At 32.9% G+C, this 26,089-nt stretch overlaps 2 protein-coding genes across 2 annotated transcripts in view; both read left to right on the top strand.

Annotated features, from left to right (window-relative positions):
• Positions 1 to 836: 836 nt before the first annotated feature.
• LOC148309730 (uncharacterized) lies at positions 837 to 5,722 on the top strand. Its single transcript, XM_088259568.1, has 5 exons — positions 837 to 1,311; positions 1,732 to 3,228; positions 3,682 to 3,855; positions 4,298 to 4,467; positions 4,570 to 5,722. Exons 1-5 carry the CDS (start codon positions 1,147 to 1,149, stop codon positions 4,928 to 4,930), a joined length of 2,367 nt encoding a protein of 788 aa, XP_088115694.1. The 5' UTR covers positions 837 to 1,146; the 3' UTR covers positions 4,931 to 5,722.
• A 549-nt stretch (positions 5,723 to 6,271) lies between these two features.
• Positions 6,272 to 26,089, top strand: part of rl (Mitogen-activated protein kinase rl) — a 173,535-nt gene continuing 153,717 nt past the window's right edge. The window contains exon 1 of the mRNA XM_088259569.1: positions 6,272 to 6,402. Within this exon, the coding sequence (XP_088115695.1) occupies positions 6,275 to 6,402 (128 nt within the window). The 5' untranslated portion in view covers positions 6,272 to 6,274. The remainder of the gene's footprint in view (positions 6,403 to 26,089) is intronic.

Here is a 26,089-nt window from a genome sequence, read left to right as displayed (position 1 = left end):
ACAAGGTATGTCGGATGAACCAAAAAAATGTTGAGGAAAGAATATTAAATCAATAAATACTGTTTTTTTAATAAAGTTAATATACTAGTATATTTAATATTAATGTTTTGGTTTTTAAAAAAAGACCACCACCACTCTTCTGGTACTACGAGACCCTTTTCGTATTTTTAAATATCAGCCCTCATTATTTCGTGCATTTAGAATTCTTGTTTCGGATTTTGGTCCCATGGTTAATGTAGCAGACTTGAGTTCAGCACTCCATTTCCTCAAAAGGAAAACATTATTATTGTTAGTGCATCAGTTCCCATTGTGGATGCTAAGATGCAGTCTGAAACTTGGATTGTTATGATTTCTAGGCTTATAACAGGAATATACATATTTTCTACAAAAACTAACCAACTAACTTGCAGTGTTTGTGATGTGTTTTTCATATTTACCTTTCCCTTTTTTACTATGCTACCTGCAGACAACACTCTAAATGTAGAATATTTGCGGGTACTTCCTTTCTTTTTAAACTAACTAATCATCACGCTGCTTCCCCACAAGAGTAGACAGAGATAATAGAACACCACACCACTCAGTCTTTGCGAACATTCTTCGCCTCTTCCACATTCACGCTTCTCCCCATACACATCCAACACAGTTAATTACTATCCATATAGTGTCAGCAGACTTTTTTTACAAGTTCTACAAAAATATTTTTTTATCAAATTTGGTAGTAATGTGTATGTAACGTCTTACATTATTCTTTAGACAAGTAGGTACTAATCACGAACATTTGGAACGTGAGTGAAGGAACTATTTTTTGTAAATACATCGTATATCTATATCGTATTCAAATATTAACGGAAATTGACTAGACGCTTGTTTTTTATTTGAAAAATTGATCATTTAAAAAAATAAACGTCTGTTTAATTTTGTACTCAACGGTTTTCATTTCATTTTATTTTGACGTGACCTGTTTGTGATGTTATAAAAACAAATTTTATCTCATTTTCATTGCGAGTTGACACTTATTTCTAAAGAAAATTATCTTCCTGTATGTTTTCGTAAGTAATATCAGTTTTAAAAGAATATCTGGCAAAATTATTGTGAATGTTAATCAAAAGTGAAATACAGAGAAGTGCGGAATAAAATTAATAAATAATGGAGAAAATTAACACTCAAGAACAGGGCAACGGTGGAGTACTAGCAAACGATGTTCATTTGAACTCAAAATCAGAAAAAGAATTCAAATTTGACGATTTGAAATTGAAAATTAAGCAATTAAGAGATATGAGAATTGCGAAACATGCCGCCCGAGTTGAAATGGCAAGTTTTTCACTGTTATTAATTTAGAAACTACTTAAAATATTAACTATGATTTAATGTGATGATAATTGATAATAATATTTAATGTAATTATGCGTGCCTTTATAAAATAGTCTTACATGTTTGATTACCTAATCTAAAATAAGCTAAGCTAAGCAAAGACGTTCTTAGGCGTTACATTAAATGTTTATTTTCCGGTTTTATTTAATTTTTTACCCCAGGCTTATATCTAAAGGTTTATCTCATCTTTGAGTGATCTATTGTCATTATAATGCTGTAAATCTTTCACGCTGCATTAAGTACTGATAAGTGAAAAAAAACAATTTAACACAGCATAAAAAATAGCATCATAAATTGTAAATCTACATATCTGTTATTATTGACATAAATTTGCTTATATTTGTACGTTTTATATTGTAGCTAAAAAAGAAGAATTTGGAAAAGTATGGGAGCCAACAGGGATATATTCCCACCTTTAAAAAAAATGGAAGTGGCGACTTGTCAAAATCATTTACTAACCCAAAACATAGTACATCCAATATTTCAATCAAGTCGGCCATTGAGAATCCCACTAAACCATTACTGCCTACCCCCGTGACCTCTGTGTCCAAGTCCACATCCACTACTTCAATCATAAACCATAAAGATCCTTCAGTTCCCCTAAAAACTCCCGTGACCTTTGTTAAAAATAATAAGTACAGCAATGTCGGTAAAAAAGTTGATTGTCGGTTGTCGTTTGTCCCTAAACCGAAGATCAATTCCCCAAGAATCCCCGAGACGCAAGGTAAAATGAGTACGGTGAAAAAACTGGAGACCACCAAGTCTTCTGTTGATATTAAAACCAAATCATCAGACGCCGAGCTGAATAAGCCAAATGAGAAAGCGCCGGAATCTAACACTAATACAAGTACTTTAAAAAGACCAGATACATCGGCATTAGGACGTTTGTCACGACCCAAACTGAAATCCGCTTCTTTGGCAGTAGTTAGTAATGATAAAAAGCTTACCCAGAATTCTAGCCACAATACTGAGCCACTACAAAACAAACGATGGACAATGGCTTCTATCGAGAGGTTATCTCGCCCCAAAAATATGCAAACCATTCCAATACCTAGTAAACCCATTGTTACATTACACAGCAACAAAATGTTACCAAACCTGTCCCGTCTTCCTGCTAAAACTAAACCGATATTACCCTCTCAAACGCGCCCTAGAAGAGTTACGGAGATTCATAAAAGTAGAGATCAACCCAAGAGTGATTTTAGAGAAAATGTTCAGCTTCGTAGATCTCTATCGACTGTTCATTTCAAGCGTTTGGGACCTGAAGCCGCCAAGAAGTGCTTCAAGCGAACTCTCTCTGCTGGCAACTTGAAAAGAAAGGATATCGAGGACGAAGTCACAACAGATTTTCCTCCCAGAGATTATATTTTGCCAGTTGAATCCGAGAGAAAAAAATCTGTTAAATTCCTTACACCCGTTCGCAAGACGGCGACACCGGTAACCTTTTTGAATACACCAAAACCGAGCGAATTGAGACAACGCTTGAATGACTGGTTGCAGAAGAGAGGGAAATCGTTGAGCAATTATCACCACTTGCATTGTTTCGGAATTCACAAAATTAGCACTCCCATAAAAAATAAAGAAGTAATTAATGAAAGTTTATTAGACGACGAAGACAAGGAGAATGTGGAGGTGGCCAGTGATGATTCGTTCAATGAGATGATGACCGGACGTGTGAAGGACGTGGCGGCGGAGTGGAGACGAGCGAGCTACCATCTTGCTGACAGTCCGGCAGTTCCTCACGGGATCCAGGAGTCGTCTCCTGCCCTCAAGCGCCAGAGTGCTGACAAGCTGTCCTGCACTGTCGACCCCACCATAATCGGGGCTCTAAATGACCTCCACCATCTCATACTCGAGGTGAGTTTGATTATATGTATTGGTTAAATATTACCCCTCATGTCTCTTCTTCCAACCCCGAGGATTCCAGCGCCCCGGAAAGCCGCTGACGACCATTCACCGACTATACTCAGCGGAACTTCGAGACGCCGGACTGACCTGGGAGGAAGCCGAGCAGACGGCGCGTGACAGTGATTTGGAGACGTCTCGTGTTGGCCATATGGTCCACCTAGGAAGTGAACATGGAAGGAAGAAGAAGAAATATTAGTTAATGATTTAAATGAATAGACGAAATCCTAACATTGCATTCTTATTCACAAAAAATGTAAAAATCCCCCGTCTGCTTATGGTTCAAGACATGATGGTCCTATAAGTTAAAATACACTTTAGATGAATACTAAAATGTTTCAATAAGTGTGGCATTATAACTACAGATTGCTCGACCTCACTGATATTTTTCTGTTATCATTTCAGGGCTACTCGTGGCAGAGATGCGCAGAGTGGCTACGAGCCATCGTGAGGTCTTGCGGCACCATTGCCACGGAGACCGCTCCGTACTGGGAGTGCCGTGCCGCCCTCGAGGAGAAGAGAGGTGACTTCCCGCGAGCTGTGGAGTGCTACAATAAGGCCATCATACAAGGAGCACAGGTAAATTAATTATGCGCAGCTTTACTTCTGATCCATCTGCAAATGTAGCCAGACATACGGTAATTTTATAGCTACCGATATTGTGCAGTCTGTCGCTGACGGAAGGCTGAGGGAAGAGTTAGTTTGCCAACCGATTACATGACAACTGACTGTATTGTGCTAAATTTAATATTTCCAACTATTGTTTTACCTGACTTCTACCCCCATCCTATAGCATAAGGCACCGTATCTTAGTAACGCGGTGGTCACTTGATCATTAATTGTATGAAGACAAGGTAATTAGTCCTGCACCTAAGATTCATAATAAAAAAGATTCATGAGTGAAATTGGATTCAGTGTTTTATGCACCATTGGGTGCACTAAGGGTTGATAGTTACACACGTTGATAATATGTATTGGAGACAATGTTTTTAAAAATATGTAATTGTTGTCCTTTTTTTAGCCTGTTGAAGTAGAAGCATCTCTGGACCATTTATTGCAAAAGTTTATGAAGCTAAATTTGGACCCTGAAAATAAACCCTCTCTAGCTGTGGATCCAAAGTTCTTGGATGTGAAAAATGTTTTCAAATCGACTTTGATTCGATTTGCTATCCAACAAAAAAATCTAGTAGAGTGAGTATATACTTTACAATATGTTAAACTATAGACGTAATAATATATATTTGATGGCAATCATTATGTGCCTTATTACATATCTGCGATCACTTTCTCCAGGTCTAAGGGATCCAGTAATCCAAAGCCCAAGTATGTCGCCACTCCTGTCAGGCGTAGTTCCCGATTATCTAAAGTACCAGACCCCGTCTCTGCCAACAAATCGGAAAAGTCCAACATAATGGGCAGTGGGATAAGGAAACCCGGGTTTAGCGCCCCGACTTCCAAGTCTCCCCTTTTGGGTAAACTTAAGAGTCCCGGGAAGACACCTCTCAAAGCCGCAACACCCTCGAATAAATCGGCTAGAAAATCCGGTCGACAACATCTTGTTCAGCTGTGCAGTACTCTCAATAATGTGGATGAGGAAATAAGAGGAAGCTTAGTGTTTGTACCAAACAAGGCACTTAACTTTAATGATTGTTAAAGGTTTATAAATTAAAACGTATGTAGTATTATATGTACAAAATTCAAGGAGTCTTAAGTTATTGGAATATTTTTATAGTGCTATTGATTTTTTTTTAAACTAAATGTATGTTTAATTTTTTTAATGTAACCAGTCTTAAAAAAAAACACCACTGAAATCTACTTGTATTATTATTTTTGCATATGAAAACTTTATTCAAAACTATACAAACTTAGTGTTCAAATCTACACACATACATCAAGCTTATTCTATTCAAATATCAATGTATTTTTTTATTTCCTATGAATAATTTTCTAAAAAATTATAACGTACTACATATGTACTAAACAAATTTGATGTAAAATTGTATTGAACCAATGTTCACATTATTATAAAATATAAATATGGTAATGGTAATGTTTAAGTTGTTATAACATTTCTTGAGTGAAGTTTTATATTTTGATATATTGGAATATATAAATCGTAACATAAAAAAATATTATTTTTTGTTGATTTGATTTTGTCTTTACAATATTACAGTACAAACTGATCCATCCTAGTCCCTTTCAGTGGTTAACTATAAAATCTAGATTATTATTGACCATTGTAATTTTCTCTCCACCTGCTCCAATTCAAGTTGTATTTTAGAAATTATCTTGTTTATTTTGCAGTTTGAATTATTTTATTTAAACCTGTGTATGTTCAAAATTACTATGTTGGTTTTATTATGTAATAATGTCAAATATTTCCACATTGTAACATTTGACTTGTTTTTTTTTATATGTACTAAACAATAAATCATGATAAACATTTTATTATTTTTATTCATATTCACAAACTTCTGCTCTGACACTGTGCGTCCGCTGTGCGACTATCACAGATGCGCTTTTGGTGTCACCTTAAATTTATGTCTTGATTTCTTGAAACGGCATACTATTGTAATTCACGGTTATTGTATATTATGTACTTCAACTATCTTTGAATAATTTTCTTTCATTAGCAGTCTGGTTAAGATAAACGACTATCATTTAAAAATAACAATCTTTCTACAGATATGCCCCCAAATGAAAACTAGGGAAAAATAATCCGGAATATAATGTTTGAATGAAGCATTAGGTTAATCATGTTTAGAAACAAACGTAGCAGTTTTGGTATACGTAAAAACAAATAATAAAATTATGTGTTTAAAAATAATGTTTCATTTTCGCGTATGAAAATTGTGCGAAGGCAAAAAAATAAAAAAAGTAAGTACTTTTTAGTGGCTTGATAATAGTTGCATTTAGCCATAAAAATGGGACGATATTTCTTTTATTATACATGGTCATCTGCTTGTTTCGTTCATCTATGACATTCTGTATTGTCAAAATGGCGGAAGCTGCGGGTGCTGCGAGCGCGAATCCTAATGCCGAAATTGTGCGTGGTCAAGTTTTTGAAGTGGGACCGAGGTACACGAATTTACAGTACATCGGGGAAGGTGCATACGGCATGGTCGTGTAAGTATTTCGCACTTTTCATTGATCATATTTAATTTTAGGAACCTTCTGTCAGTGACCCTCTGTATACGCCCCATATGCCGTGTATGTATTTAGAAATCCGTGTCCTGAACTGATAAACAATGTTTGAAAACACTGATTGTATAAGTTCTTAGAATTGTTTTAAACTAAATATTGCAATGCTTCGGATCGATTTGTTTTTTTAATGATTTTTTAGGCATGTTATTAAGCAAATTGTAAAATAAACACCGACTGTCATAAATTGGTTACGTATTGTCAGAATTTATTTTATTTTTGGAAATACGGTCTTACAAGTGTGTGATTCCCTACAAAAATGCTAAAGAAAACATACATAATATATCGGACGCTTTATCGCTATAATTTCCATTCGAAATACCTGTTGTATGAAATCATTTTGACGTTTTGACGTCAGTTGAAATTTTTGTCTCTTGCCAAATGTGCAATGCTAATAGTATTTTTCGCCCATTGCTAGTTATTTATCCATCAAATTTAGCATTTCTTATTATCGTCGCCTCGTCATCGGCAGTTTTCTGTCTTAAATAAATATTAAAAAAACAATTTTCTAAACCTAACCTAAATGTGTAAATTTCTGAAGTAATCCGTAAACATGCGTTCCTTAAATTCTAATTCTTTGATTAAATCAAAATGATTTTTTTGCTATGATGATGTCGGGCGGGCAGATGGAAAACCGTTTATATATTTTTTGTTTATACGAATTTTTAAAACACCATAAAAACGAGGATGTTTTCTTATAAAACCCTCTTATGAAATAAAAATCACATCTCAATTATTCCTTCCCAGCAATACATAGCCCATTTTATTTACTTAAGGGGATATTCGCTCCGGTAGGATTCATTCCACCGGACACCACCGGAGGGGTCACATGTCTCTTCAAGCCCGATTTTTTTAATGAATGTGTGTTGGATATTTTTTTGTTTTTTATTGTAAGTATATATTTATATTTTTAACTCCTTACCTTTCAATAACTCTTCAAAACCATGAAGAAAAACTTTTTTCAATGCAAAAAGGGTGTTTTAAAAGAAATAAATAACGTAAAATATTACTTGTGTATTTAGAGAATATTAAGTTGCCTGAAATATCTACTGTTTCAATAAACAAAACAGCTAACTAACTAACTAACCATCACACCGCTTCCCCGCAGGGGTAGGCAGAGAGAATCGAACGCCACACCACTCTGTCTTTGCAAACATTCTTCGCCTCTTCTACATTCATGCATCTCCTCATACATACCTACCTGACGATTATTACGACTCCTGACCCGGCCGCTTTCAAGTATTTGAAATACCTGATTGTGCCAAGTTTTCTTCGGTCTTCCTCTGCTTCTTTTCCCAACTACATTCGCTCCATAAATTTTTTTTAACCGTTCTTTCTTCACTCATACGCTCCACATGTCCAAACCATCTCAACACACCTTTCTTAATTTTATCGATAATGCTTATCTCAGCCTTACATTCTTTCCTTATTTCATCATTCGAACATCTATCAAACATCGTTTTGCCACACATTCGTCTGAGGGATCGCATTTCGACTGCATTCAGTCTGCTTTCATCCTTCTTTTGCCAACTCCATGCTTCACTTCCATACATAAGGGTTGGAACCAGAACTCCATTGTGTACTGCCAGTTTAGCTTCCGCTGATAGATTTTTATTTGCTAAAACTGATTTTAGTGCACCATTCACTCTGTTCCCAGCATTCACTCTCCTTTCTATGTCTTTATCAATCTCTTTTCGTGTATATTGTTACTCCACCGACAAACCTTTAATTATTTTAATTTTTAAAATATGTATGCATATTCCCCTTTCTATAATAAAGAGATACATGACCATGACATAAATAACCGACCTCTCTGGTCACTCTTTCGAGTCATTTCTATCAATTCAACACGCAAAGAATCTCGTTTGCGTTAAACTAAGCACTTCCTACTAGTTGAAATTTAGAACATTTCCCATGAATCTAGCACCCCGTTGTGAGTGTTAGAGAAATGCGTTCCCTCGGACGAATGTGTGGCAAATCGGGACTTCTGGTACGGTAGTCAATCGCGCCAACCGTTACACTATGAATACAGACGTTTAGACTTAGTGATAGAACACCAAATACATTTCTCGACCAACGTAACATTTGGAATGAAATAAATTTTAGGATTTACTTTGAATAAATTAAATTTTAAGACGTATTTTGAATGGAATAAATTTTATGACGTATTTCGAATGAAATAAATTTTATGACGCATTTTAAATGGAATAATTTTTATGACGTATGTGGAATGAAATCATTTTTATTATTTCATACTTTCAAAATACGTATACGACCTATTTTGAATGCGAATAGTATTTTTATTCAATATTAGATTCCCAAGGGGCGGTTGGGGTGAAAATAAATATTAAAATGGACTGGTCCCTGAAGCGCAGTAGTGATAACCTTGCCCTTATGTAAGTAACGATAAAGATAACACTGCGACAATACGATGCAGTTCCCTATGCACCATCGGGTGCGGATAAGGGTTAGAATATATTTATACGTACACACATTTCCTAGCCAACTTCCTTCTTTGTATTCATTTCGCCATTTCCCCGCTTCGGAAATAAACGTGTTTTTCTATTCACGTTACGTTTTTCCATTCGCCGGCAATATATTTCACTTTACCTTAATTTGAAGGTATCTCCGAAGAGACAGAGGGTCTCCTGTTCAGAATAAGCGCACTTCGGGTCTAGAGGACTTTTAGACATACTCCCCGAATCCAGAATGACCCCCGGGACCGTATTCTGATCCCCCGGCGCACAGTGGGGTATATTAGCGATCTGGGCGGCCAAAAGTCACTTTTAAAAACATTGTCGCAGGTGTATGAAAAATATATCAACATGAAATAGAGTATTTTGTTGATGACATGCAATAATTGTATCCCCCCCACGCACATCTCACGTGTCTAATGGTCAGTCGCAAAGTTGTTGTTATTGTGAGTGCACGTGTTTCTCTTTCGCTGTTCGTTTAGTACGCAAACATTTCAGTGATTATTATTATATTTTTGTATTACACGTATACAATTTAATAATGGATTGTGATCAAGCAGGTAAGATAGTGTATTGTACATAGATTTAAGTTGCAATAGCTAACATATTTACTAAAAAAAAACTTATTTAAATAAGTGCCTTTAAATGGATTTTTCCTTCATTTTTTTTTAAATAAAGGATATTTAGTTGTGCTTCCGAGTGTTATCCGGCTATAATTTTGATTGTATCAAATAGCTTAGCCTTCTTTCTTTATATAAATTGAAAAATTTTTTGCAGAATTTTGCTCTTTTGCAAGAAATCGCTCTTTTAAGATGAGTCAGCACAATAATGAAAACTGAACTACGTACAGTTTTTTATCTTTAAATTGTTACATTTTTATTTTAGGACCAGTAGATGTTAGAATAATGACTAGAAAACAGTTATTTATTATCATGCAGCAACAAAATGCTAATAAAATTAATGAAAAATTAGAATGCTTGCAAAAGTACCTTTTACAATTAGATAATTTTTCTGACGAGTGTGCAATGAAAATTAAAAACGATTTTTCGCATTTCAAGTCTGAAATGAAACGAAGATAGACTAATGCACTCAGAAAGGAGGAAACTTTCTTGATAAAAAATGAAAATTGGCTTGACGGAACTTTTACAATTCCTTGGGTAATGAATCGATCAGGACGACCATCAAAGTCGTTTGGTGAATCAAGTCAGAGAAGCAAAAGAAGGAAAACTGAAGATTTGCGCAAACATATTGAATTAGATGTGCTCGCCCATGCTATTCGGTCAAAGCTAGGAGAAAGCGGGATGAGAGATGCTTCTTTGGTGTTGAAAGAAATTATCTGTACACCTAAGCGTGCTACCAAATATAAGAAAGCGTATTCTCGTTGCCAGCAAAAAAATACCCGGATAACGCAATTGACTCCATCACAGGCTTTATCTATTTTTGTTGAAGCCGATCTTTCGTGAAGGCAATATGAAATAGTAAGGAGTTCTCATAAAAAACTATACCCGTGTTACAGTATCTTACAAAAAGCAAAACTCGAGTGTTACCCTGCTAAGAAAGCTTACAGAGTAACTGAAACTTGTGCCGAAGTAAACCTACAGAGTTTAATGGATCACACTACCACGCGACTATTGACACATTTAGAAGAATGTTTACAAAATTTAAATAAAAAAGAAAGAGAAACATTAGTTTAAATGTGCAAGTGGGGTTGTGATGGAGCACAACAAGCTCAATATAAACAAACGTTTTTAAATGATGCAGACTCCGATGCAAACATATTTCAGAGTTCGTTAGTGCCCCTACAACTTATTTGTTCCTTGAATAATAACGTTATTTGGCAAAACCCAATTCCTTCTTCACCACGTTATTGTCGTCCAATAAGAATACGATTTATAAAGGAAACAAAAAAAAAACAAATGAAGAAATCGCTTATATTAAAAGCGGAAAAAGAACTGTGTCCGGACGAGGAACCATGGCCATCTTTCTCGGACTAATATTTTTTAAATTATTTACTACGATTTGCATTTATTAAAAAAAAATTTTTTTTTTTTTTACTGATAAGTAAAAAATATCTCCATATAATACAATGAATTAGTCAAAAGGCATATTTGGAATCGATTTAGAACGAAAAATAATATTGGCCGCCCAGATCGCCAATATACACCACTGTGCGGCGTCTAAATTCTAGCCAAACTGCGAAAACGTATGCTAATATTTATAACACGAGTTTGGAATAAGACAGTTATGCGGGTCTATTCTCAAATATTTAACAATATTGCTGTAATCCATACACAATATTTTTGTTGTAAACTTATATTGAATCGGTTAGAGGCAATCGAAATGTGGCTATATCGTAGAATACTACGCGCTCCATGGACCAATATGGTCAGCAACGACAATGTGCTCCAAAGAACAAGAGCAGGGAGACAGTTGCTGACTGATATCAAAGTCCGCAAGGTGTCCTATCTGGGGCATGTGCTTAGAGGAGAGAAGTACGAGCTATTGCATCAATCATAAAAGGCAAGATACAATAGAAGGTCGACGAGGTGTGGGCAGAAGGCAGATCTCCTGGCTCCGGAATATACGAGATTGGACGGGAATCAGAACCGTTGAGGCGCTGTTTAGAACTGCCCGAGACAAGGACAATTACTCTTAAATCATAGTCGACGTCAGGAGCACCCGACGTGACACGCTCAGAAAAAGAAGATATATTGAATACTGAGGTAAGGTTTTCGATACATTTGTGAAGTGTGGCTGATTGTAGCGCTACCAATCGAGGTGAAGTTTGAGATTCATTCCGAATTATTTCACATATATTTTTTAGGAGAGTATGAAATAACATGTTTTTTTTAGATACTCCTATTTTGACCATTTGATTATTAGCGATAACCAACTGACAGTCATTTCGTCGTAACGTAAGACGTTACGACTCGAGCATTCGTATAGTCAGTACAGCGTTCCGAGTGCTCCATCCGAATCCGGATGCTCGCCGCGAGCGACGTTACGTTACGACGAAATGTGGAGGTCAGTCCCCACCTTAAGACGCGTATCCGCTATGTCATTTAAAATCAGATGTGAATTTAAACTGCGCTGTATTAGTCTAGTAATTTTTGGTAAACTGGACGTGGGCATATTGACGCATCTCTGAATACCCCTTTACCGTGTCGAGGGGATGAGGACCAATGTACGACCGCTCTAGAACATATCAAATTAGTGGAACGATTTTATCTCGGGCATGTTTTGTGTTAGTATTCGCAGAACACTCCAGGTGCAAATTGGAGATAGCACACCTACACGCGGAATATAATGAATTGTTTCTCACTTGCGATCGCACAATGAAATGGTATTTACTAACATACTAGTTATAGCGTACTTAAGTAATTACGTTTAATGTATACACAAATCGAGACACCGGGGGCCATTGGAGCTTCAGCGACATTTGACATCAATTTAATCCGAGTACGTATCTAGTTCTGTGAGATAGATAACATAGCCTTCAGGCCACAATGACCCAAGCGTTAATAAATGAAATTATATATTTTCATTAATTGATTCGGCAGTTACTTTGTGGTAATATCTATTCATATTTCATTTATGTTGTACTTGGTAAATACCACTATATCTTAAAATCTATTGTGACACGTGTTTCGATACATTTCGTATAATTTTCAAAACGATGACATAAACCGTTAATTATCACATTGACAACAACTGTCTTAATCCGAGTTGAATTATGCATAACGATGGCAGAATAACAATGAAGTTCATGCGTCGATGAGCATCGACCGGTCGATCACCAAACAATATTTGTCGATTCCGAATTGGGATTTTATTTCAATAAAGCTCCTGTAAAATCGGGGTGCCTAAGAGGAAAATATTAGGAAAATAAACATATGAACATTGAAAGTAAAGTAAAAATATATAAGACATGTGTAGGACCGATTGCCACATATGTGATAGGAGACCAGAGCAGACACACCGAGAACCAAATCTCTCGTTAGAACTTCAGACATGAGTACATGGAGGTGCATAACAGGAAGCACGTTAAGAGACCGAATAAGGAATACGGAAATTTGGAAAATGTGTAGTACGGAGGGTATAATCGGATGGGGAAGACAGTAAGACGATTCTAGAATGCCCATGTCAATAGAATGTAAGAAACTAGACTCTCCCAAATTTCCCTTCAGAGAACCCAGACAGAAGAAGATCGTCTGGAAGACCTCCAAAGCGATGACGTGACAGCTGGCAGTACACGTTACAAGATATGGATAACAGACAGATCCTCGGATCTATTATAGGAAGAAGAAAAAGATTTTATTTTATATTTTGTATCATTATTGGACTTCTTCTTCTTTTAAGACTAAGTCCTGTCATTCTCCGGTCCGCTACTGGGAGGTGTAAAACCAGATATCCCTCCATCGTTTAGGTGGTCTTCCTGGGGGTCTGATCCCGCTTATGCTGCTGTCTGATGCTATCCTCATCACTTGCATTATTAGACATGGGGCATATTGTTTACCGGTTACTTGTTCCATTGTACCCGGTTTTTCCTACCGTAAATAAATTTCCGATAAGAATCACGTTAGAAGCAGAACGCGAAGAAACTTAGTTAGAATATTGGCTCTCAACAAAAAGGTTGGTCACTCAGTCTATTTATGGCTAGTCTCAGTGTGTAGTCAATTATTGTCAATGTGAATTTAAAAGTCAAATTTGGTTAAGTGCGTAGTATGGACGTTCAAAACGTGTGTAGCCATTTGACTACCGTGTTAAACAATACATTAGAATCCAGATAGTAGATTATTATCCTTGTCTCTGCATACCATTTTGGAGATATGATTTTGAATGAAAAAACTAGCTCTTAAAAATCCTAAATTTGATTTGAAAGGTCATGTAAAAATCTTGTCCGCCTCCGTGGTGTAATGGTTAGCGTGTTTAGCTACCGTGCTGGAGGTCCCAGGTTCGATTCCCAGTGGGTTCAAAATAAATATGGATGATTTTCACTCTCATATTTATTTAATACCGCCCTGCACTGGTACAAGAAGCGCAGGACTGATAGCCTTGCCTTCATGCAATTAACGATCAAGATAACACTGCGTTTGAATGATGCAGTGCCCTATGCACCATCCGGTGCGGAAGAGGGTTTGAAGAAGAAGAAAATCTTTGCATTTTTCTGTAACGTTGTTTTTCAAAATAATGTTTCAAAAGTGTATGAATTTTTTTTAAAGTTGTGTGCTTCTTATATGTGGGGTAAAAAAAGAGGGTACCAATAAATAAATAATATTCATAGCATTGATCGAACTTAAACATGAAGCCGAGATTTATGACATAAGTATGTATGAATTCTAAAAAAATTATTAGTGTTGTCAGTCATGAGTGGAATGGTGAATGTCACACAATGAAAGTGATCGCTTAGCAATCTATGAGAGGTCATGTAAATACCCAGCCTTCCATATATTTTTTATGTATTAATTTTTAAATCAAACACAGATTTTTTGAGTCTACTAAGTTGTATTTTATTAACAAAAACACATAAAAAATTAATATTGCGACAATTGTTTCGCCTAGTTACGGCATTTTCAAACGAATGAAAAATTAATACATTAATTAAAATAGAGTTCTACAAATTAAACGCCAAATCAATAAATTCCATATTCTTGTTCATCTATGTTGAGATGTCACAATATAAAATAAATAATACTCAAAATAAGTTATTTTATGGTTAAAAACTTCAGTTTTTTAAAATTTATATATTGGTTTATATGGGTAGCTATTTTTTTAAACTGTATCTTATGGAGTGTTATTACAGTTTTTTTACTGCTGAGAAAGCCCTATATTTTGCTTACAGATTGCTTTATATCTTATTATCATCATATAAGCACTCCCACTAGCGTAATCAATCAGAGCACGATACGTGTTTTCATAGTTAAAACGTTTTGCATTTCATCAAATTGCCACGCTAAATTTCTCTATATTGTTCAAATGTATTTCTAAGAATATCCCAAGTATCAAAATACGATATTACATATATTACATTACGCTGTGTGGAGTGAAATAATACAAAACATACCAATGTATCAGGCAATAGATGAATGGATTTATTTATTTTAAATCTATGCAGTAATTTAAATTTATATTTATTTATGGGAAATACAATATACTGTTTAGATAGAGAACAACACATTATATTCTCTTTATACAGTTTTGAAGTATTGCTTTGACTTTTCTTTTCTTTACAACTTGTTCACAAAATCTGAATTATCTTCAATTACAGGAGTTATTTTACTTTAAATATTTAAATCAAGCACTAATTTGAGTCTACTAAATATTTACAGAATTTGAGTAGTGTGGTTGTCAATAATGGGTGGAATTGGTGAATGTTACACGTGTGGAAAGTGATCACTTAAACCAGCCTATGACGATCGTCAGCCCGGTAAATGCCCAGACTTCCATATTCTTCTTCATTCTTCTTCTTTGATGAGATGTCAAAAAATAATATTTTATTTGTCTTTAAACACTCGCATCTCTGACAACGCTATTTGTAAATATGTGTAATATATTAGAAACATACATCAAGTTTTATATAATAATAAGATATTCAATAATCGGCAGAATGGTAAACGCTATACAAGTGTTTAAAGTGATCGCTCAAGCCAGCCAAATACCAGATTGTAAGCGCTCGGATGCTCAGACTTTCAGCTTCTTTCATATAAAAAAGGATAGATTGTTCATTTCAGGTTGACACACCTATAAAATAATTTAATTTAATGTAAGTTTATATCTCCAAGACCTTGCGAGGGTATTTATTATGTAGGTACCTTTAAAGTTATAAGTTTTAATGGTAACTAACATATTTATTTAGTAACTTTTTTTTGTAAATTTAACACACTTGTATTCTGACACCGCGAAATATAGCATTAAACTTGCAAGAAGTTTTTCAGCTTCTCTCACGATGCGATGTAAGAAATTCCCGCGAAAACGCGTTTGTTATTATATCCACTATTAAAAATAATATTATTACGATCGACAGTGAGCAAGTCGCATTAAAATACCTGTTACTCTGAATTCATAAGTATTATTGCGACTAATTCATCACCATTGACCTGTTATTATTGCTAATATTAGTTTTAAAAAATCACCAAGCTGTAGCTTACTATGCCGGTAACCGTAAATGAGTATGTATCACCGTGATTGATATTTCGGTTAGTGAATTGACTGCTACCAATTGGTTCCTTTGAATCGGAGCGTTTTTTAAAATTCATTTTAATTTATAATGCAGAGATCGTATCAGGTGTTGAATGATGGTGATTTCTGAACTATGCAAATGTCTCCCCCTATCCAGTGCACACACGCATGCAAATTATTGTATTCCATACTACTAAACACATTCCAAGGTCAGCTACGTGGAGCGTAGTTGGATAGATTCGTAAACAAAATAGTTATGTTAATATATAACCACTCACTGAGATTTTTGTCTACCGGCTTCGATACGTGCCCGTCTCTTCGTCAGGACAATCACTACTCCAGCATGTAAATGTTAATCACATACGTTGTTATTTACAACAACGTATGTGATACACAACACACTCAAAAGAGTCAAGGATCTTTGAGTTGGAATAGTAATAGGAATAGTCGAAAGGGACTAAAGGTGTGGTGATGTCTCGATTTTTTAATCGTCGACCAATGATGTCGAATCGAACATAATCATAAGCCACTACTTTGAATATAACAAGCGTTTTCGTATGCTTACAAATCACTATTGGACGAATCCGACATTGTAATCGCAAAAACAATAGATATTTTTTTTGCCAAAAAAATATTTCCTTTTTTCCACTACAAATTAGTTAAATTTATTTATTTGTGAATGGAGGAATCGGAATTTTAAAAACGCGCACGTTGCAACAAAACCTCCCAGCACGACCGGTGACATCGTCGGTATATCGACGCGTTGCGCTTATGACAAAGTATACCAGAGTCGATATATCGTTTCTCGGCACTCTTAACGGTTAAGAAAACAGTTTATTATCTAAAAATCTTAAACCTTGAATCTTACTCTGTAAAGACTACTTTCAGTACCTAATATATGCTAATATAATATTTTCTTTATATATTGTAAGTATAATACATAAGTTATGTCAGGCCTTGAGGAAATAATGAAATCGTTTGTCGATATGAGCCTGATATATTATAAAAGTCTCGGTGGCGTGTTATCACATCTGTTCCCTATCGTCCGAGAAGGGCGAAATAATAATAACGACGTACATTTCCACAAGTCATAATATTTCGCTACGACATGTGGAAAATTAAGGCTCGAGTCCAGGAACAATCAGCTAGCTCGAAGCTGCCGCAGTTTGCTGCCCGTGTGTTCCTGGACTAACATTTGTGGCCATCACAACTTACTTCATTTACCGCAGTGTTTCCCAATTAGTGGTACGCGTACCCTCATCACCCATCTTTCAACCGACCAAAATAATCATTTTATCGATTTAAACGGTGTTTACTATGTTTGCATCCATCTTTTGCCGATTTCATGTTTCGCTTTCATATATCAGTGTCGGTATAAGCACTCCGTTGTGAACTGTCAGTTTAGCTTCCATGAACATATTTTCACTAGCTATCACTTTATTGCCTGCATTCACCTTTCTCTCAATATCTTTATCCACTTTTCCATCCCTTGAGAACATGCATATAAAATTTATTGGACTTGTTCCATGCATTCATTATGTAATCTTGCATTATGCTACATATTTTTTCTCTTTGAAATACCATAACCTTTAACTTACTTTCATTCATTATCAGCTCATTTTCCATACATTCTCGATAATATTTGCTGCAAATCTAGCAACTAACAGACACATTTGCCATTCTCTCTCCGATTCCCATATTTTCAATCACTTTCATAAATTGTCCATATACAGATCAAACAACCATGGTGACATTACACAACCCTGTTTTACGCTTTTGGATATCGCAAACCGCGATGCTCCCATTAAGTCGTACACTAGCTGTGCTGCCCTCGAATAGAGAAACAACTGCTTGTATTAATTTATAGTTTACTCCATATTTGTCCAGCACGCTCCATAGTCCATTCTATCAACCTTGTCGTTCGCTTTTGACGGAAACGTATAGTTTAAAAATGCATTTGACCCCAATTATTATTTAAAGCATGCATTTATAAATATTTAATCACTAATTTCAATACCGACAATTATGAAGAAAAAATGTTACAACACGAAAAATGATACGACGTCGCTCGAAGTTTGGGGGGTACGTTTGCTGGAGTTGCTAGTCTTTAAAATAACTTACATACCCACATTGTTATAAAATAACTTTCTCAGTATAAAGTTAGATTTGAAGTTATACAATAGGAAATAGTGAAGTTAGCACTTCAAATTATAATTATATTGTTAGTTTTTCGCTACGTTAAAACCAATCGTTAAGCATGTTTCAAGAATATGACAACGAATCTGTCAATCATCGCGAACTGCCAATAATCTTGTAATTGATTGGCGTTAATCGAAAGATTCGCACAAAAAAAACTTTTCTTCTATAGTTAAAGAGAATTTCTTGTCCATTGGAGGGAATGAAAGGATGTAATTATATCATTAGCCTCCTTTTTCATGTTTTGTACGCTTCTCTCTAAGATTTGATTGAAGTATGTGTGAATCGAATATAATTATCGCTCCCTGGGTTTATTCTTTTCCCATGAAATAAAAACATTTCTACGTTTTCTTTCAGTAATGAGAAATATGCGATTTGATGGAAATAATTATTAGCATTGCTTTTGGGCAGAAGCGTTGACCCCTGAAAATAATTAATTCTCCCCAAAGGTTGCCTCATTTTTCTACAGTTTTTTCAATGAATATTTATGTTTATTAAAGTGAAATGTGTTTTATCCAATTTCTAAAAATATGATGCTAAAATATAATATTTACAAGAAAATATACCAACGAAAGACAAACTTTTGGTGTTTTAAACATTTTATTTTTATTATTTATTAAAGTTTTACTTAGTAAATACCACTATAGTGGTATTTACTAAATTAAACATGGATATTAAAATGGATAGATTTTACCGCAAGTGACTGCCGAATCAAATAGTGAAATTTTATTTTTATTTTTATCAATATGAAATATGAGAAATACTTATCTTGAAACGACTAATAAAAAATCAAATACACCAAAGAAAATTCATGAAATATACACGGGTAGGTACGGATATATATATATATATATATATATATATATATATATATATATATATATATATATATATATATATATATATATATATATATATATATATATATATATATATATATATATATATATATATATATATATATATATATATATATATATATATATATATATATATATATATATATATATATATATATATATATATATATATATATATATATATATATATATATATATATATATATTATATATATATATATATATATATATATATATATATATATATATATATATATATATATATATATATATATATATATATATATATATATATATATATATATATATATATATATATATATATATATATATATATATATATATATATATATATATATATATATATATATATATATATATATATATATATATATATATATATATATATATATATATATATATATATATATATATATATATATATATATATATATATATATATATATATATATATATATATATATATATATATATATATATATATATATATATATATATATATATATATATATATATATATATATATATATATATATATATATATATATATATATATATATATATATATATATATATATATATATATATATATATATATATATATATATATATATATATATATATATATATATATATATATATATTATATATATATATATATATATATATATATATATATATATATATATATATATATATATATATATATATATATATATATATATATATATATATATATATATATATATATATATATATATATATATATATATATATATATATATATATATATATATATATATATATATATATATATATATATATATATATATATATATATATATATATATATATATATATATATATATATATATATATATATATATATATATATATATATATATATATATATATATATATATATATATATATATATATATTATATATATATATATATATATATATATATATATATATATATATATATATATATATATATATATATATATATTATATATATATATATATATATATATATATATATATATATATATATATATATATATATATATAATATATATATATATATATATATATATATATATATATATATATATATATATATATATATATATATATATATATATATATATATATATTATATATATATATATATATATATATATATATATATATATATATATATATATATATATATATATATATATATATATATATATATATATATATATATATATATATATATATATATATATATATATATATATATATATATATATATATATATATATATATATATATATATATATATATATATATATATATATATATATATATATATATATATATATATATATATATATATATATATATATATATATATATATATATATATATATATATATATATATATATATATATATATATATATATATACCAATTTAGAAACCTTGTTCTTGAATCACTAGAACTTCTCTAGATACATCGATTGGTGAGATGAAAATAAGCTATTTATAGAACAGAAACTCTTATATTAGTGTGTGAGGTCCGAATCCTGGATTATAATCACATACGTGAGAAACGCCAGAAAATATAATTTTTATTTTTGTTAATTAAGCTTATAATTTGAAATTAACAAATTATAAAATATAAATCATCATTGGAAATCTGGTCAAACGCGACGAAGGCAGCTGCGGTCGCTACGAGTTTTTTTGGCCCCTGCGTCTTGAGCGCCAGTAATATGGTAAATTGAACTTGGTGAATAAGATACAGGAGATGAGGACTAATTTGCTACAGGGACTAATTTCAAAGGCAGTTGTGAATACGCACATACTTATATATAGGTTTTCATTTTCGCTGGTTATTTTGCTCATTGTTTTGTAATTGCTCGCCGATTGGTCGGTTCTGCCGGCCGCACCGCGCAATAAGAAGCGAACCCGCAAACTAGTGGCGAGCGCCTTCTAGGGCCTTCGCTAAAACACCCCAATTACCCGTTTTCCCTTTGCGACCCCTCTCGTCCTCTGTCGCTTTGCTCAAACCTTCAAAGGCAACCCTTCGCCGAGGGCAGACAATCCATGAATCACCCCGAAAACGACTTAATTGCCATTCTTAGTGTTATTTTATGAACTGTACGTTAAACTTTATTCTTTGTTTTTATTTTATTATTTGGATACCTGTAGGCTAATTATAATTAAATCTCTCGGTTTCGTACATCAGTGTTAGAATAATGTTAAAAGGATGAAAGCATCGTTTGACCACAAAGTCAATATTGCTTTTAAAATACTAAAAATTAAATAAAAATATAAAATAGTATGAATGTCTTGGCTTTCGACCTGTCATATGCTGGTTTAAGCGATCACCATTCTACCCATGATTGACAACTATACTACTCGAATTTCGAATTTTGTATGTATCCTTTAATTGACACGTTCGTCCACGTCTGAGTTCTTGGCACCATCTATGGTTGAGTTGAGTAAGCTTTTTATTCAGCAGAAATCTTCATGAAATGTATGTATTATTCTTTTCGAATTATTTTATATACTAGGAAATTATTTTATTGATTTCACAATTCTGGGTTTGTCTACTTAGGAGTTATTTTTATTGGCATTTTAACATAAATGATATGATGAATATTTTAAATGTGATAATTATTCATTTTTAATTTAAGTTTTACTTAGTAAATACCACTATTTAATAAAACCTACCTTGACACGTGTTTCGATGCATTCCGCATCATTTTCAAACGCCGTAATTTCAAACATACGTGTTTGAAAGTACAGTGTTACACTTGTTGAAATTACCATTATCAAACATGCGGTGTTTAGTATGATGATTTTTTTCAAATAATAATATTTTTAATATTTTAATTAATTAATTAAATTTTTTTTATATGATTGATATTTTTTAAATATGATTGATATTTTTTTATATTTGATTGATATTTTTCGTGACACCCTAAATCTTATTACTCTTCTGACTCTCTTTCTAGAAACTCGAGGGGGGTCGGGACCCCCGGTGAAAAATCACCGCTGCGAGAATATATCTGAGATAATTCGTCAGCTTTTTCCCTAGTTTTTAAGGGACAAAGTGGTCCATGCCGTGAGGGAATACCCTCCAATGATTATTAATTCCGGTCCATCCAACTTGACATTAATTACGGCGGAGTTTTACCCCGATTTCGGCTTTCTACCCCGCCCCCCCCCCGGCTGGAAATCCCGGGATTTATTAATAGAACAGGCACACGCGTGGCATGGCGTACCCCCGTACGTCTCTACGCACATATGCGTGTAGATCTAACTAAAAATGTTGTAAATAAAATAACTGAAAAAGTAACTAACTAACCAGTAGGCAGAGAGAATAGAACGCCACACCAATTTGTCTGCGAACAATCTTCGCTTATTCCACATTCATACATCTTCTCACACATACCCGCCAATTATTCCAAGTTCTGACCTGACCACTTTCAAGTATTTGAAAAATACTCGATCGTGCGAAGTTTTCTTCGGTCTTCCTCTGCTTCTATTGCCAATCGCATTCGCCTTGTAAATTTGTTTTACTTTTCTTTCTTCACTCATTCGATTCACATATCCACCCATTTACATATACAAACCCAATCTCAATAAACCTGTCTTAATTTTATCGATGAAACTTATATCTGCCTTGCATACCTTTACCATTCGAACATCTATCTTAACTAAACTTTTTTCATATTAGTTTTAGAATTTAATTATAATTTTAAAATCTTCTTCCTTTAAAAATATTCGTTTCTCTTCTATTCTGTGTGGAGTGTAATTTATTAATTACATTTCCATCAGCATTAAGATCTTGCGTAAAGATCACAATTAAGTTCATATATAATACTAACATATTAAGATTTTTGTTAGTAATAAAGGGTTTTACATGTCACTCACTCCTTTCAACAACGTCATATATCAAAAATCGTTAATTTTCAGTTGTGCATGTTTTGCCCATAAAGTGTACTATATCCCAGCAAAAGCGGCATATTTTTAACTTAATATTTACCCGCTACAGGGCAGAAAGTGTTGTTTTTGCATTTTGAAGAAAATGTATTGTTCAATTATTTTTTTATAATAAAGTAAATATTTTTCAAATGAAGAAAAAACCTTCAGGTTTTACCTAAAACGATCTGTTGCACAGTAAAAAGTTCAAAAGGTGGCTTGATATTTATTTTGAATACATTTTATTATAGTCTTAAACTTTAAAAACCATCTCCTGAAAAATCAAGTTTTTTAATCTATGACGTTGTTGAAAGGAGTGAGCGATGTATCCATTCGCTCTAGCATTCGTAAATAACAAAGCTTTCATTTAAATGTCACGTTTTGTATAAGACCTCATTTACTATTCGTATTCAGATTTTTATAGATATCTCAGTAGGAACGAAGCACTAAGCAAGAAGGGAATTTTTGAATTACCTAACGTCCAAGTGACTCTGAAATCTAGCTACGGCTTATGCAACACCGTTTATCATGTCCCTACTCAGGCTTCAACTTTATAAGTTTCATAGCCTATGCCTACTTGTGAGTGGATTTACTCTTTATGTTTAAAGTTACTATAATTTCATGTAATTCATGAGTGAAAATTCTAGGCAAAAACACTCGCGCAGCAAGAAGGGAATACGGAACCATGGGCTTTTATAGGCAAAATCTGAGATTGTATATGATAGAGGCTAGTTATAAGAATGCTTTGAGCCGTGTTACGCCAAACAGCCGCAACTTGAGTTACGGCTAGTTGCCTTTACACATTAGAGTATGGACGTACTCAAAACTGTTGTCAAAATTATTCGTTTATCATCAAAGAAAATGGTTCATGCATAAATTTTTAAATCAAACACAATTTTTTTGAGTCTACGAAGTTGCATTTTATTTATTTAAAAAAAAAAACACAAAATAATACTGTGACAATTGTTTCACCTAGTAATGGCACTTTCAAACGAATGTGAAAGATTAAATGGACTGACAATCCTTATGTAGCTATACAATTCTAGGTATACTTAAAAAATCTGTGGTTGATTTAAAAATTAATGTAATACATCAAAATGGAGTTCTACAAATTAAACGCCAAATCAATATATCCTAGTCGGTACAGGAGAAAATGACCAACTAACAAAACGGAAAATGTTCAGGAGGGCCATTTAAGTCAATTTGCTTGGCAAGGAAACAAACATCAATGCAGTTAGTTATTTTTAACAAGTTAATATATTATACTTCCAAGTTTAAAATCCTTTGTTTTTTTTTTCAGGGCAATATTAAGCTAGTAAGATATCAAATAGTCAATGATCACGTTTTAGTAAAAAAATACACTTGGTCACTTTCTCCTGTATGACTACGATATAAGAAAAAAACCCTTAAATTTTGTAATTGATTTAAGAATCAATTTCCACCATTATTTTCGATAAATTCTGTTAACATGGTCAGGATTATAGGCCTGTTTAGTTGTGTCATAAATAACTTGTACCATATTATATGGACCCGTCATATCGCATTATAGTAAGTCCTGTGTCACACGATCCGTATTGTCGTTTTACTCGCTATTTCGGCTGCCTTCTGCTGACCGCAACATCCTGTCGTTCCAGCATGCTGTTATGTGTGTACTACGATAATGTGTGACGTGTGTTACGGCGTATATGGCAGTCTGTACCGTACGGAGAATAATAGTTCAGAGTAGTGACCGCAAATCCCGAGGATTTATCTGAACCGACCCGCGTCAGGATCGGGAAATACGAGCGTTCGGACGTGTCCCATGATCTCTGTATCAGTGGGACGTCATTGTGGGTGAAATCTACTAAATAATGCTGGATATATTTATTAGCATTAGAGGAAACCTTCTGTACTGTACCCAGGGCCTAAAATGTATCGTATCTCCAGTGAAATAGGGGCCTAATCCTTAAATCGCCTACCTCCATCTGGGATTACGAACGTAATAATTCAAATATAAAACCGAATTTACCGTCTTCTAAACTATGTTTAAAAAAATATATATTATTTATTGACTTTGTGGGATAAAACGATGATTTAAATTAAAAAATAAATGGCTTTTATGCGACCACTTTTGATTTTATTAATGTAAATATACTAACCTGTTGATATACTCAACATAAATAAAGAAGAATATGATAATCTGGATATTAACAGGACTTATGACCTGTCATCGGCTGATTATGTGATCACTTAACACACGTGGAACATTCACCACGAATATAATTTTCTAATTATAATTAATTTCAATTATAAGTTTCATTTCCTAAGTAATTAATATTAAGAGTATGAAAAGCTTTGGAAATAAGAAATGAAGCTGTTTTATCTTTGATAAGAGAAAAATCTACGATGATATATACTGCATTGCGATGCTACTCTATAGATATTAACGTGACGACTCTATTTTACCAAGTCTATCTTCAGAAGAGGCTATTTTGCACGATCCGTGACGGATACGATTGTCCTTCGGCTGTTTCAGTTTGTTTTTGCCTGTTAAATTCCGCCCATTGTCACGTGACTTGAATGAACAAATTGCATAAAGGCTTATCCGTATCTGAAAATGTTTTGATTTTCTCAAAATTAATATTGGAGTTATCTTTTTATCATTGCAGCGTTCATTAGGCGTGTCGCTGTCAATTTATGTACATATCTCATTAATCAATTCGGCAGTCACTTTGCAATATATCTATACATTTTAATCATACATTGTTTGAAAATGATGTGGAATGCTTCGAAACACGTGTCACAATAGATTTTAAGATATAGTGGTATTTACCAAGTATAACTTAAATTTAAAATGTAAATACCGTTTAAATTACGTTACGTTAGGTCAATGGCGTGCCTAGAGTTTACCAGTAAGGCAAGC

Source organism: Brachycentrus maculatus, unplaced genomic scaffold, assembly GCF_059751285.1.
Source record: "Brachycentrus maculatus isolate JH-2025_06_01 unplaced genomic scaffold, ASM5975128v1 h1tg000118l, whole genome shotgun sequence".
In the NCBI taxonomy this organism is placed as follows: Eukaryota; Metazoa; Arthropoda; class Insecta; order Trichoptera; family Brachycentridae; genus Brachycentrus; species Brachycentrus maculatus.
The sequence above is the reverse complement of the archived record's forward strand: the minus strand, read 5'-3'. Positions and strand labels throughout refer to the sequence as shown.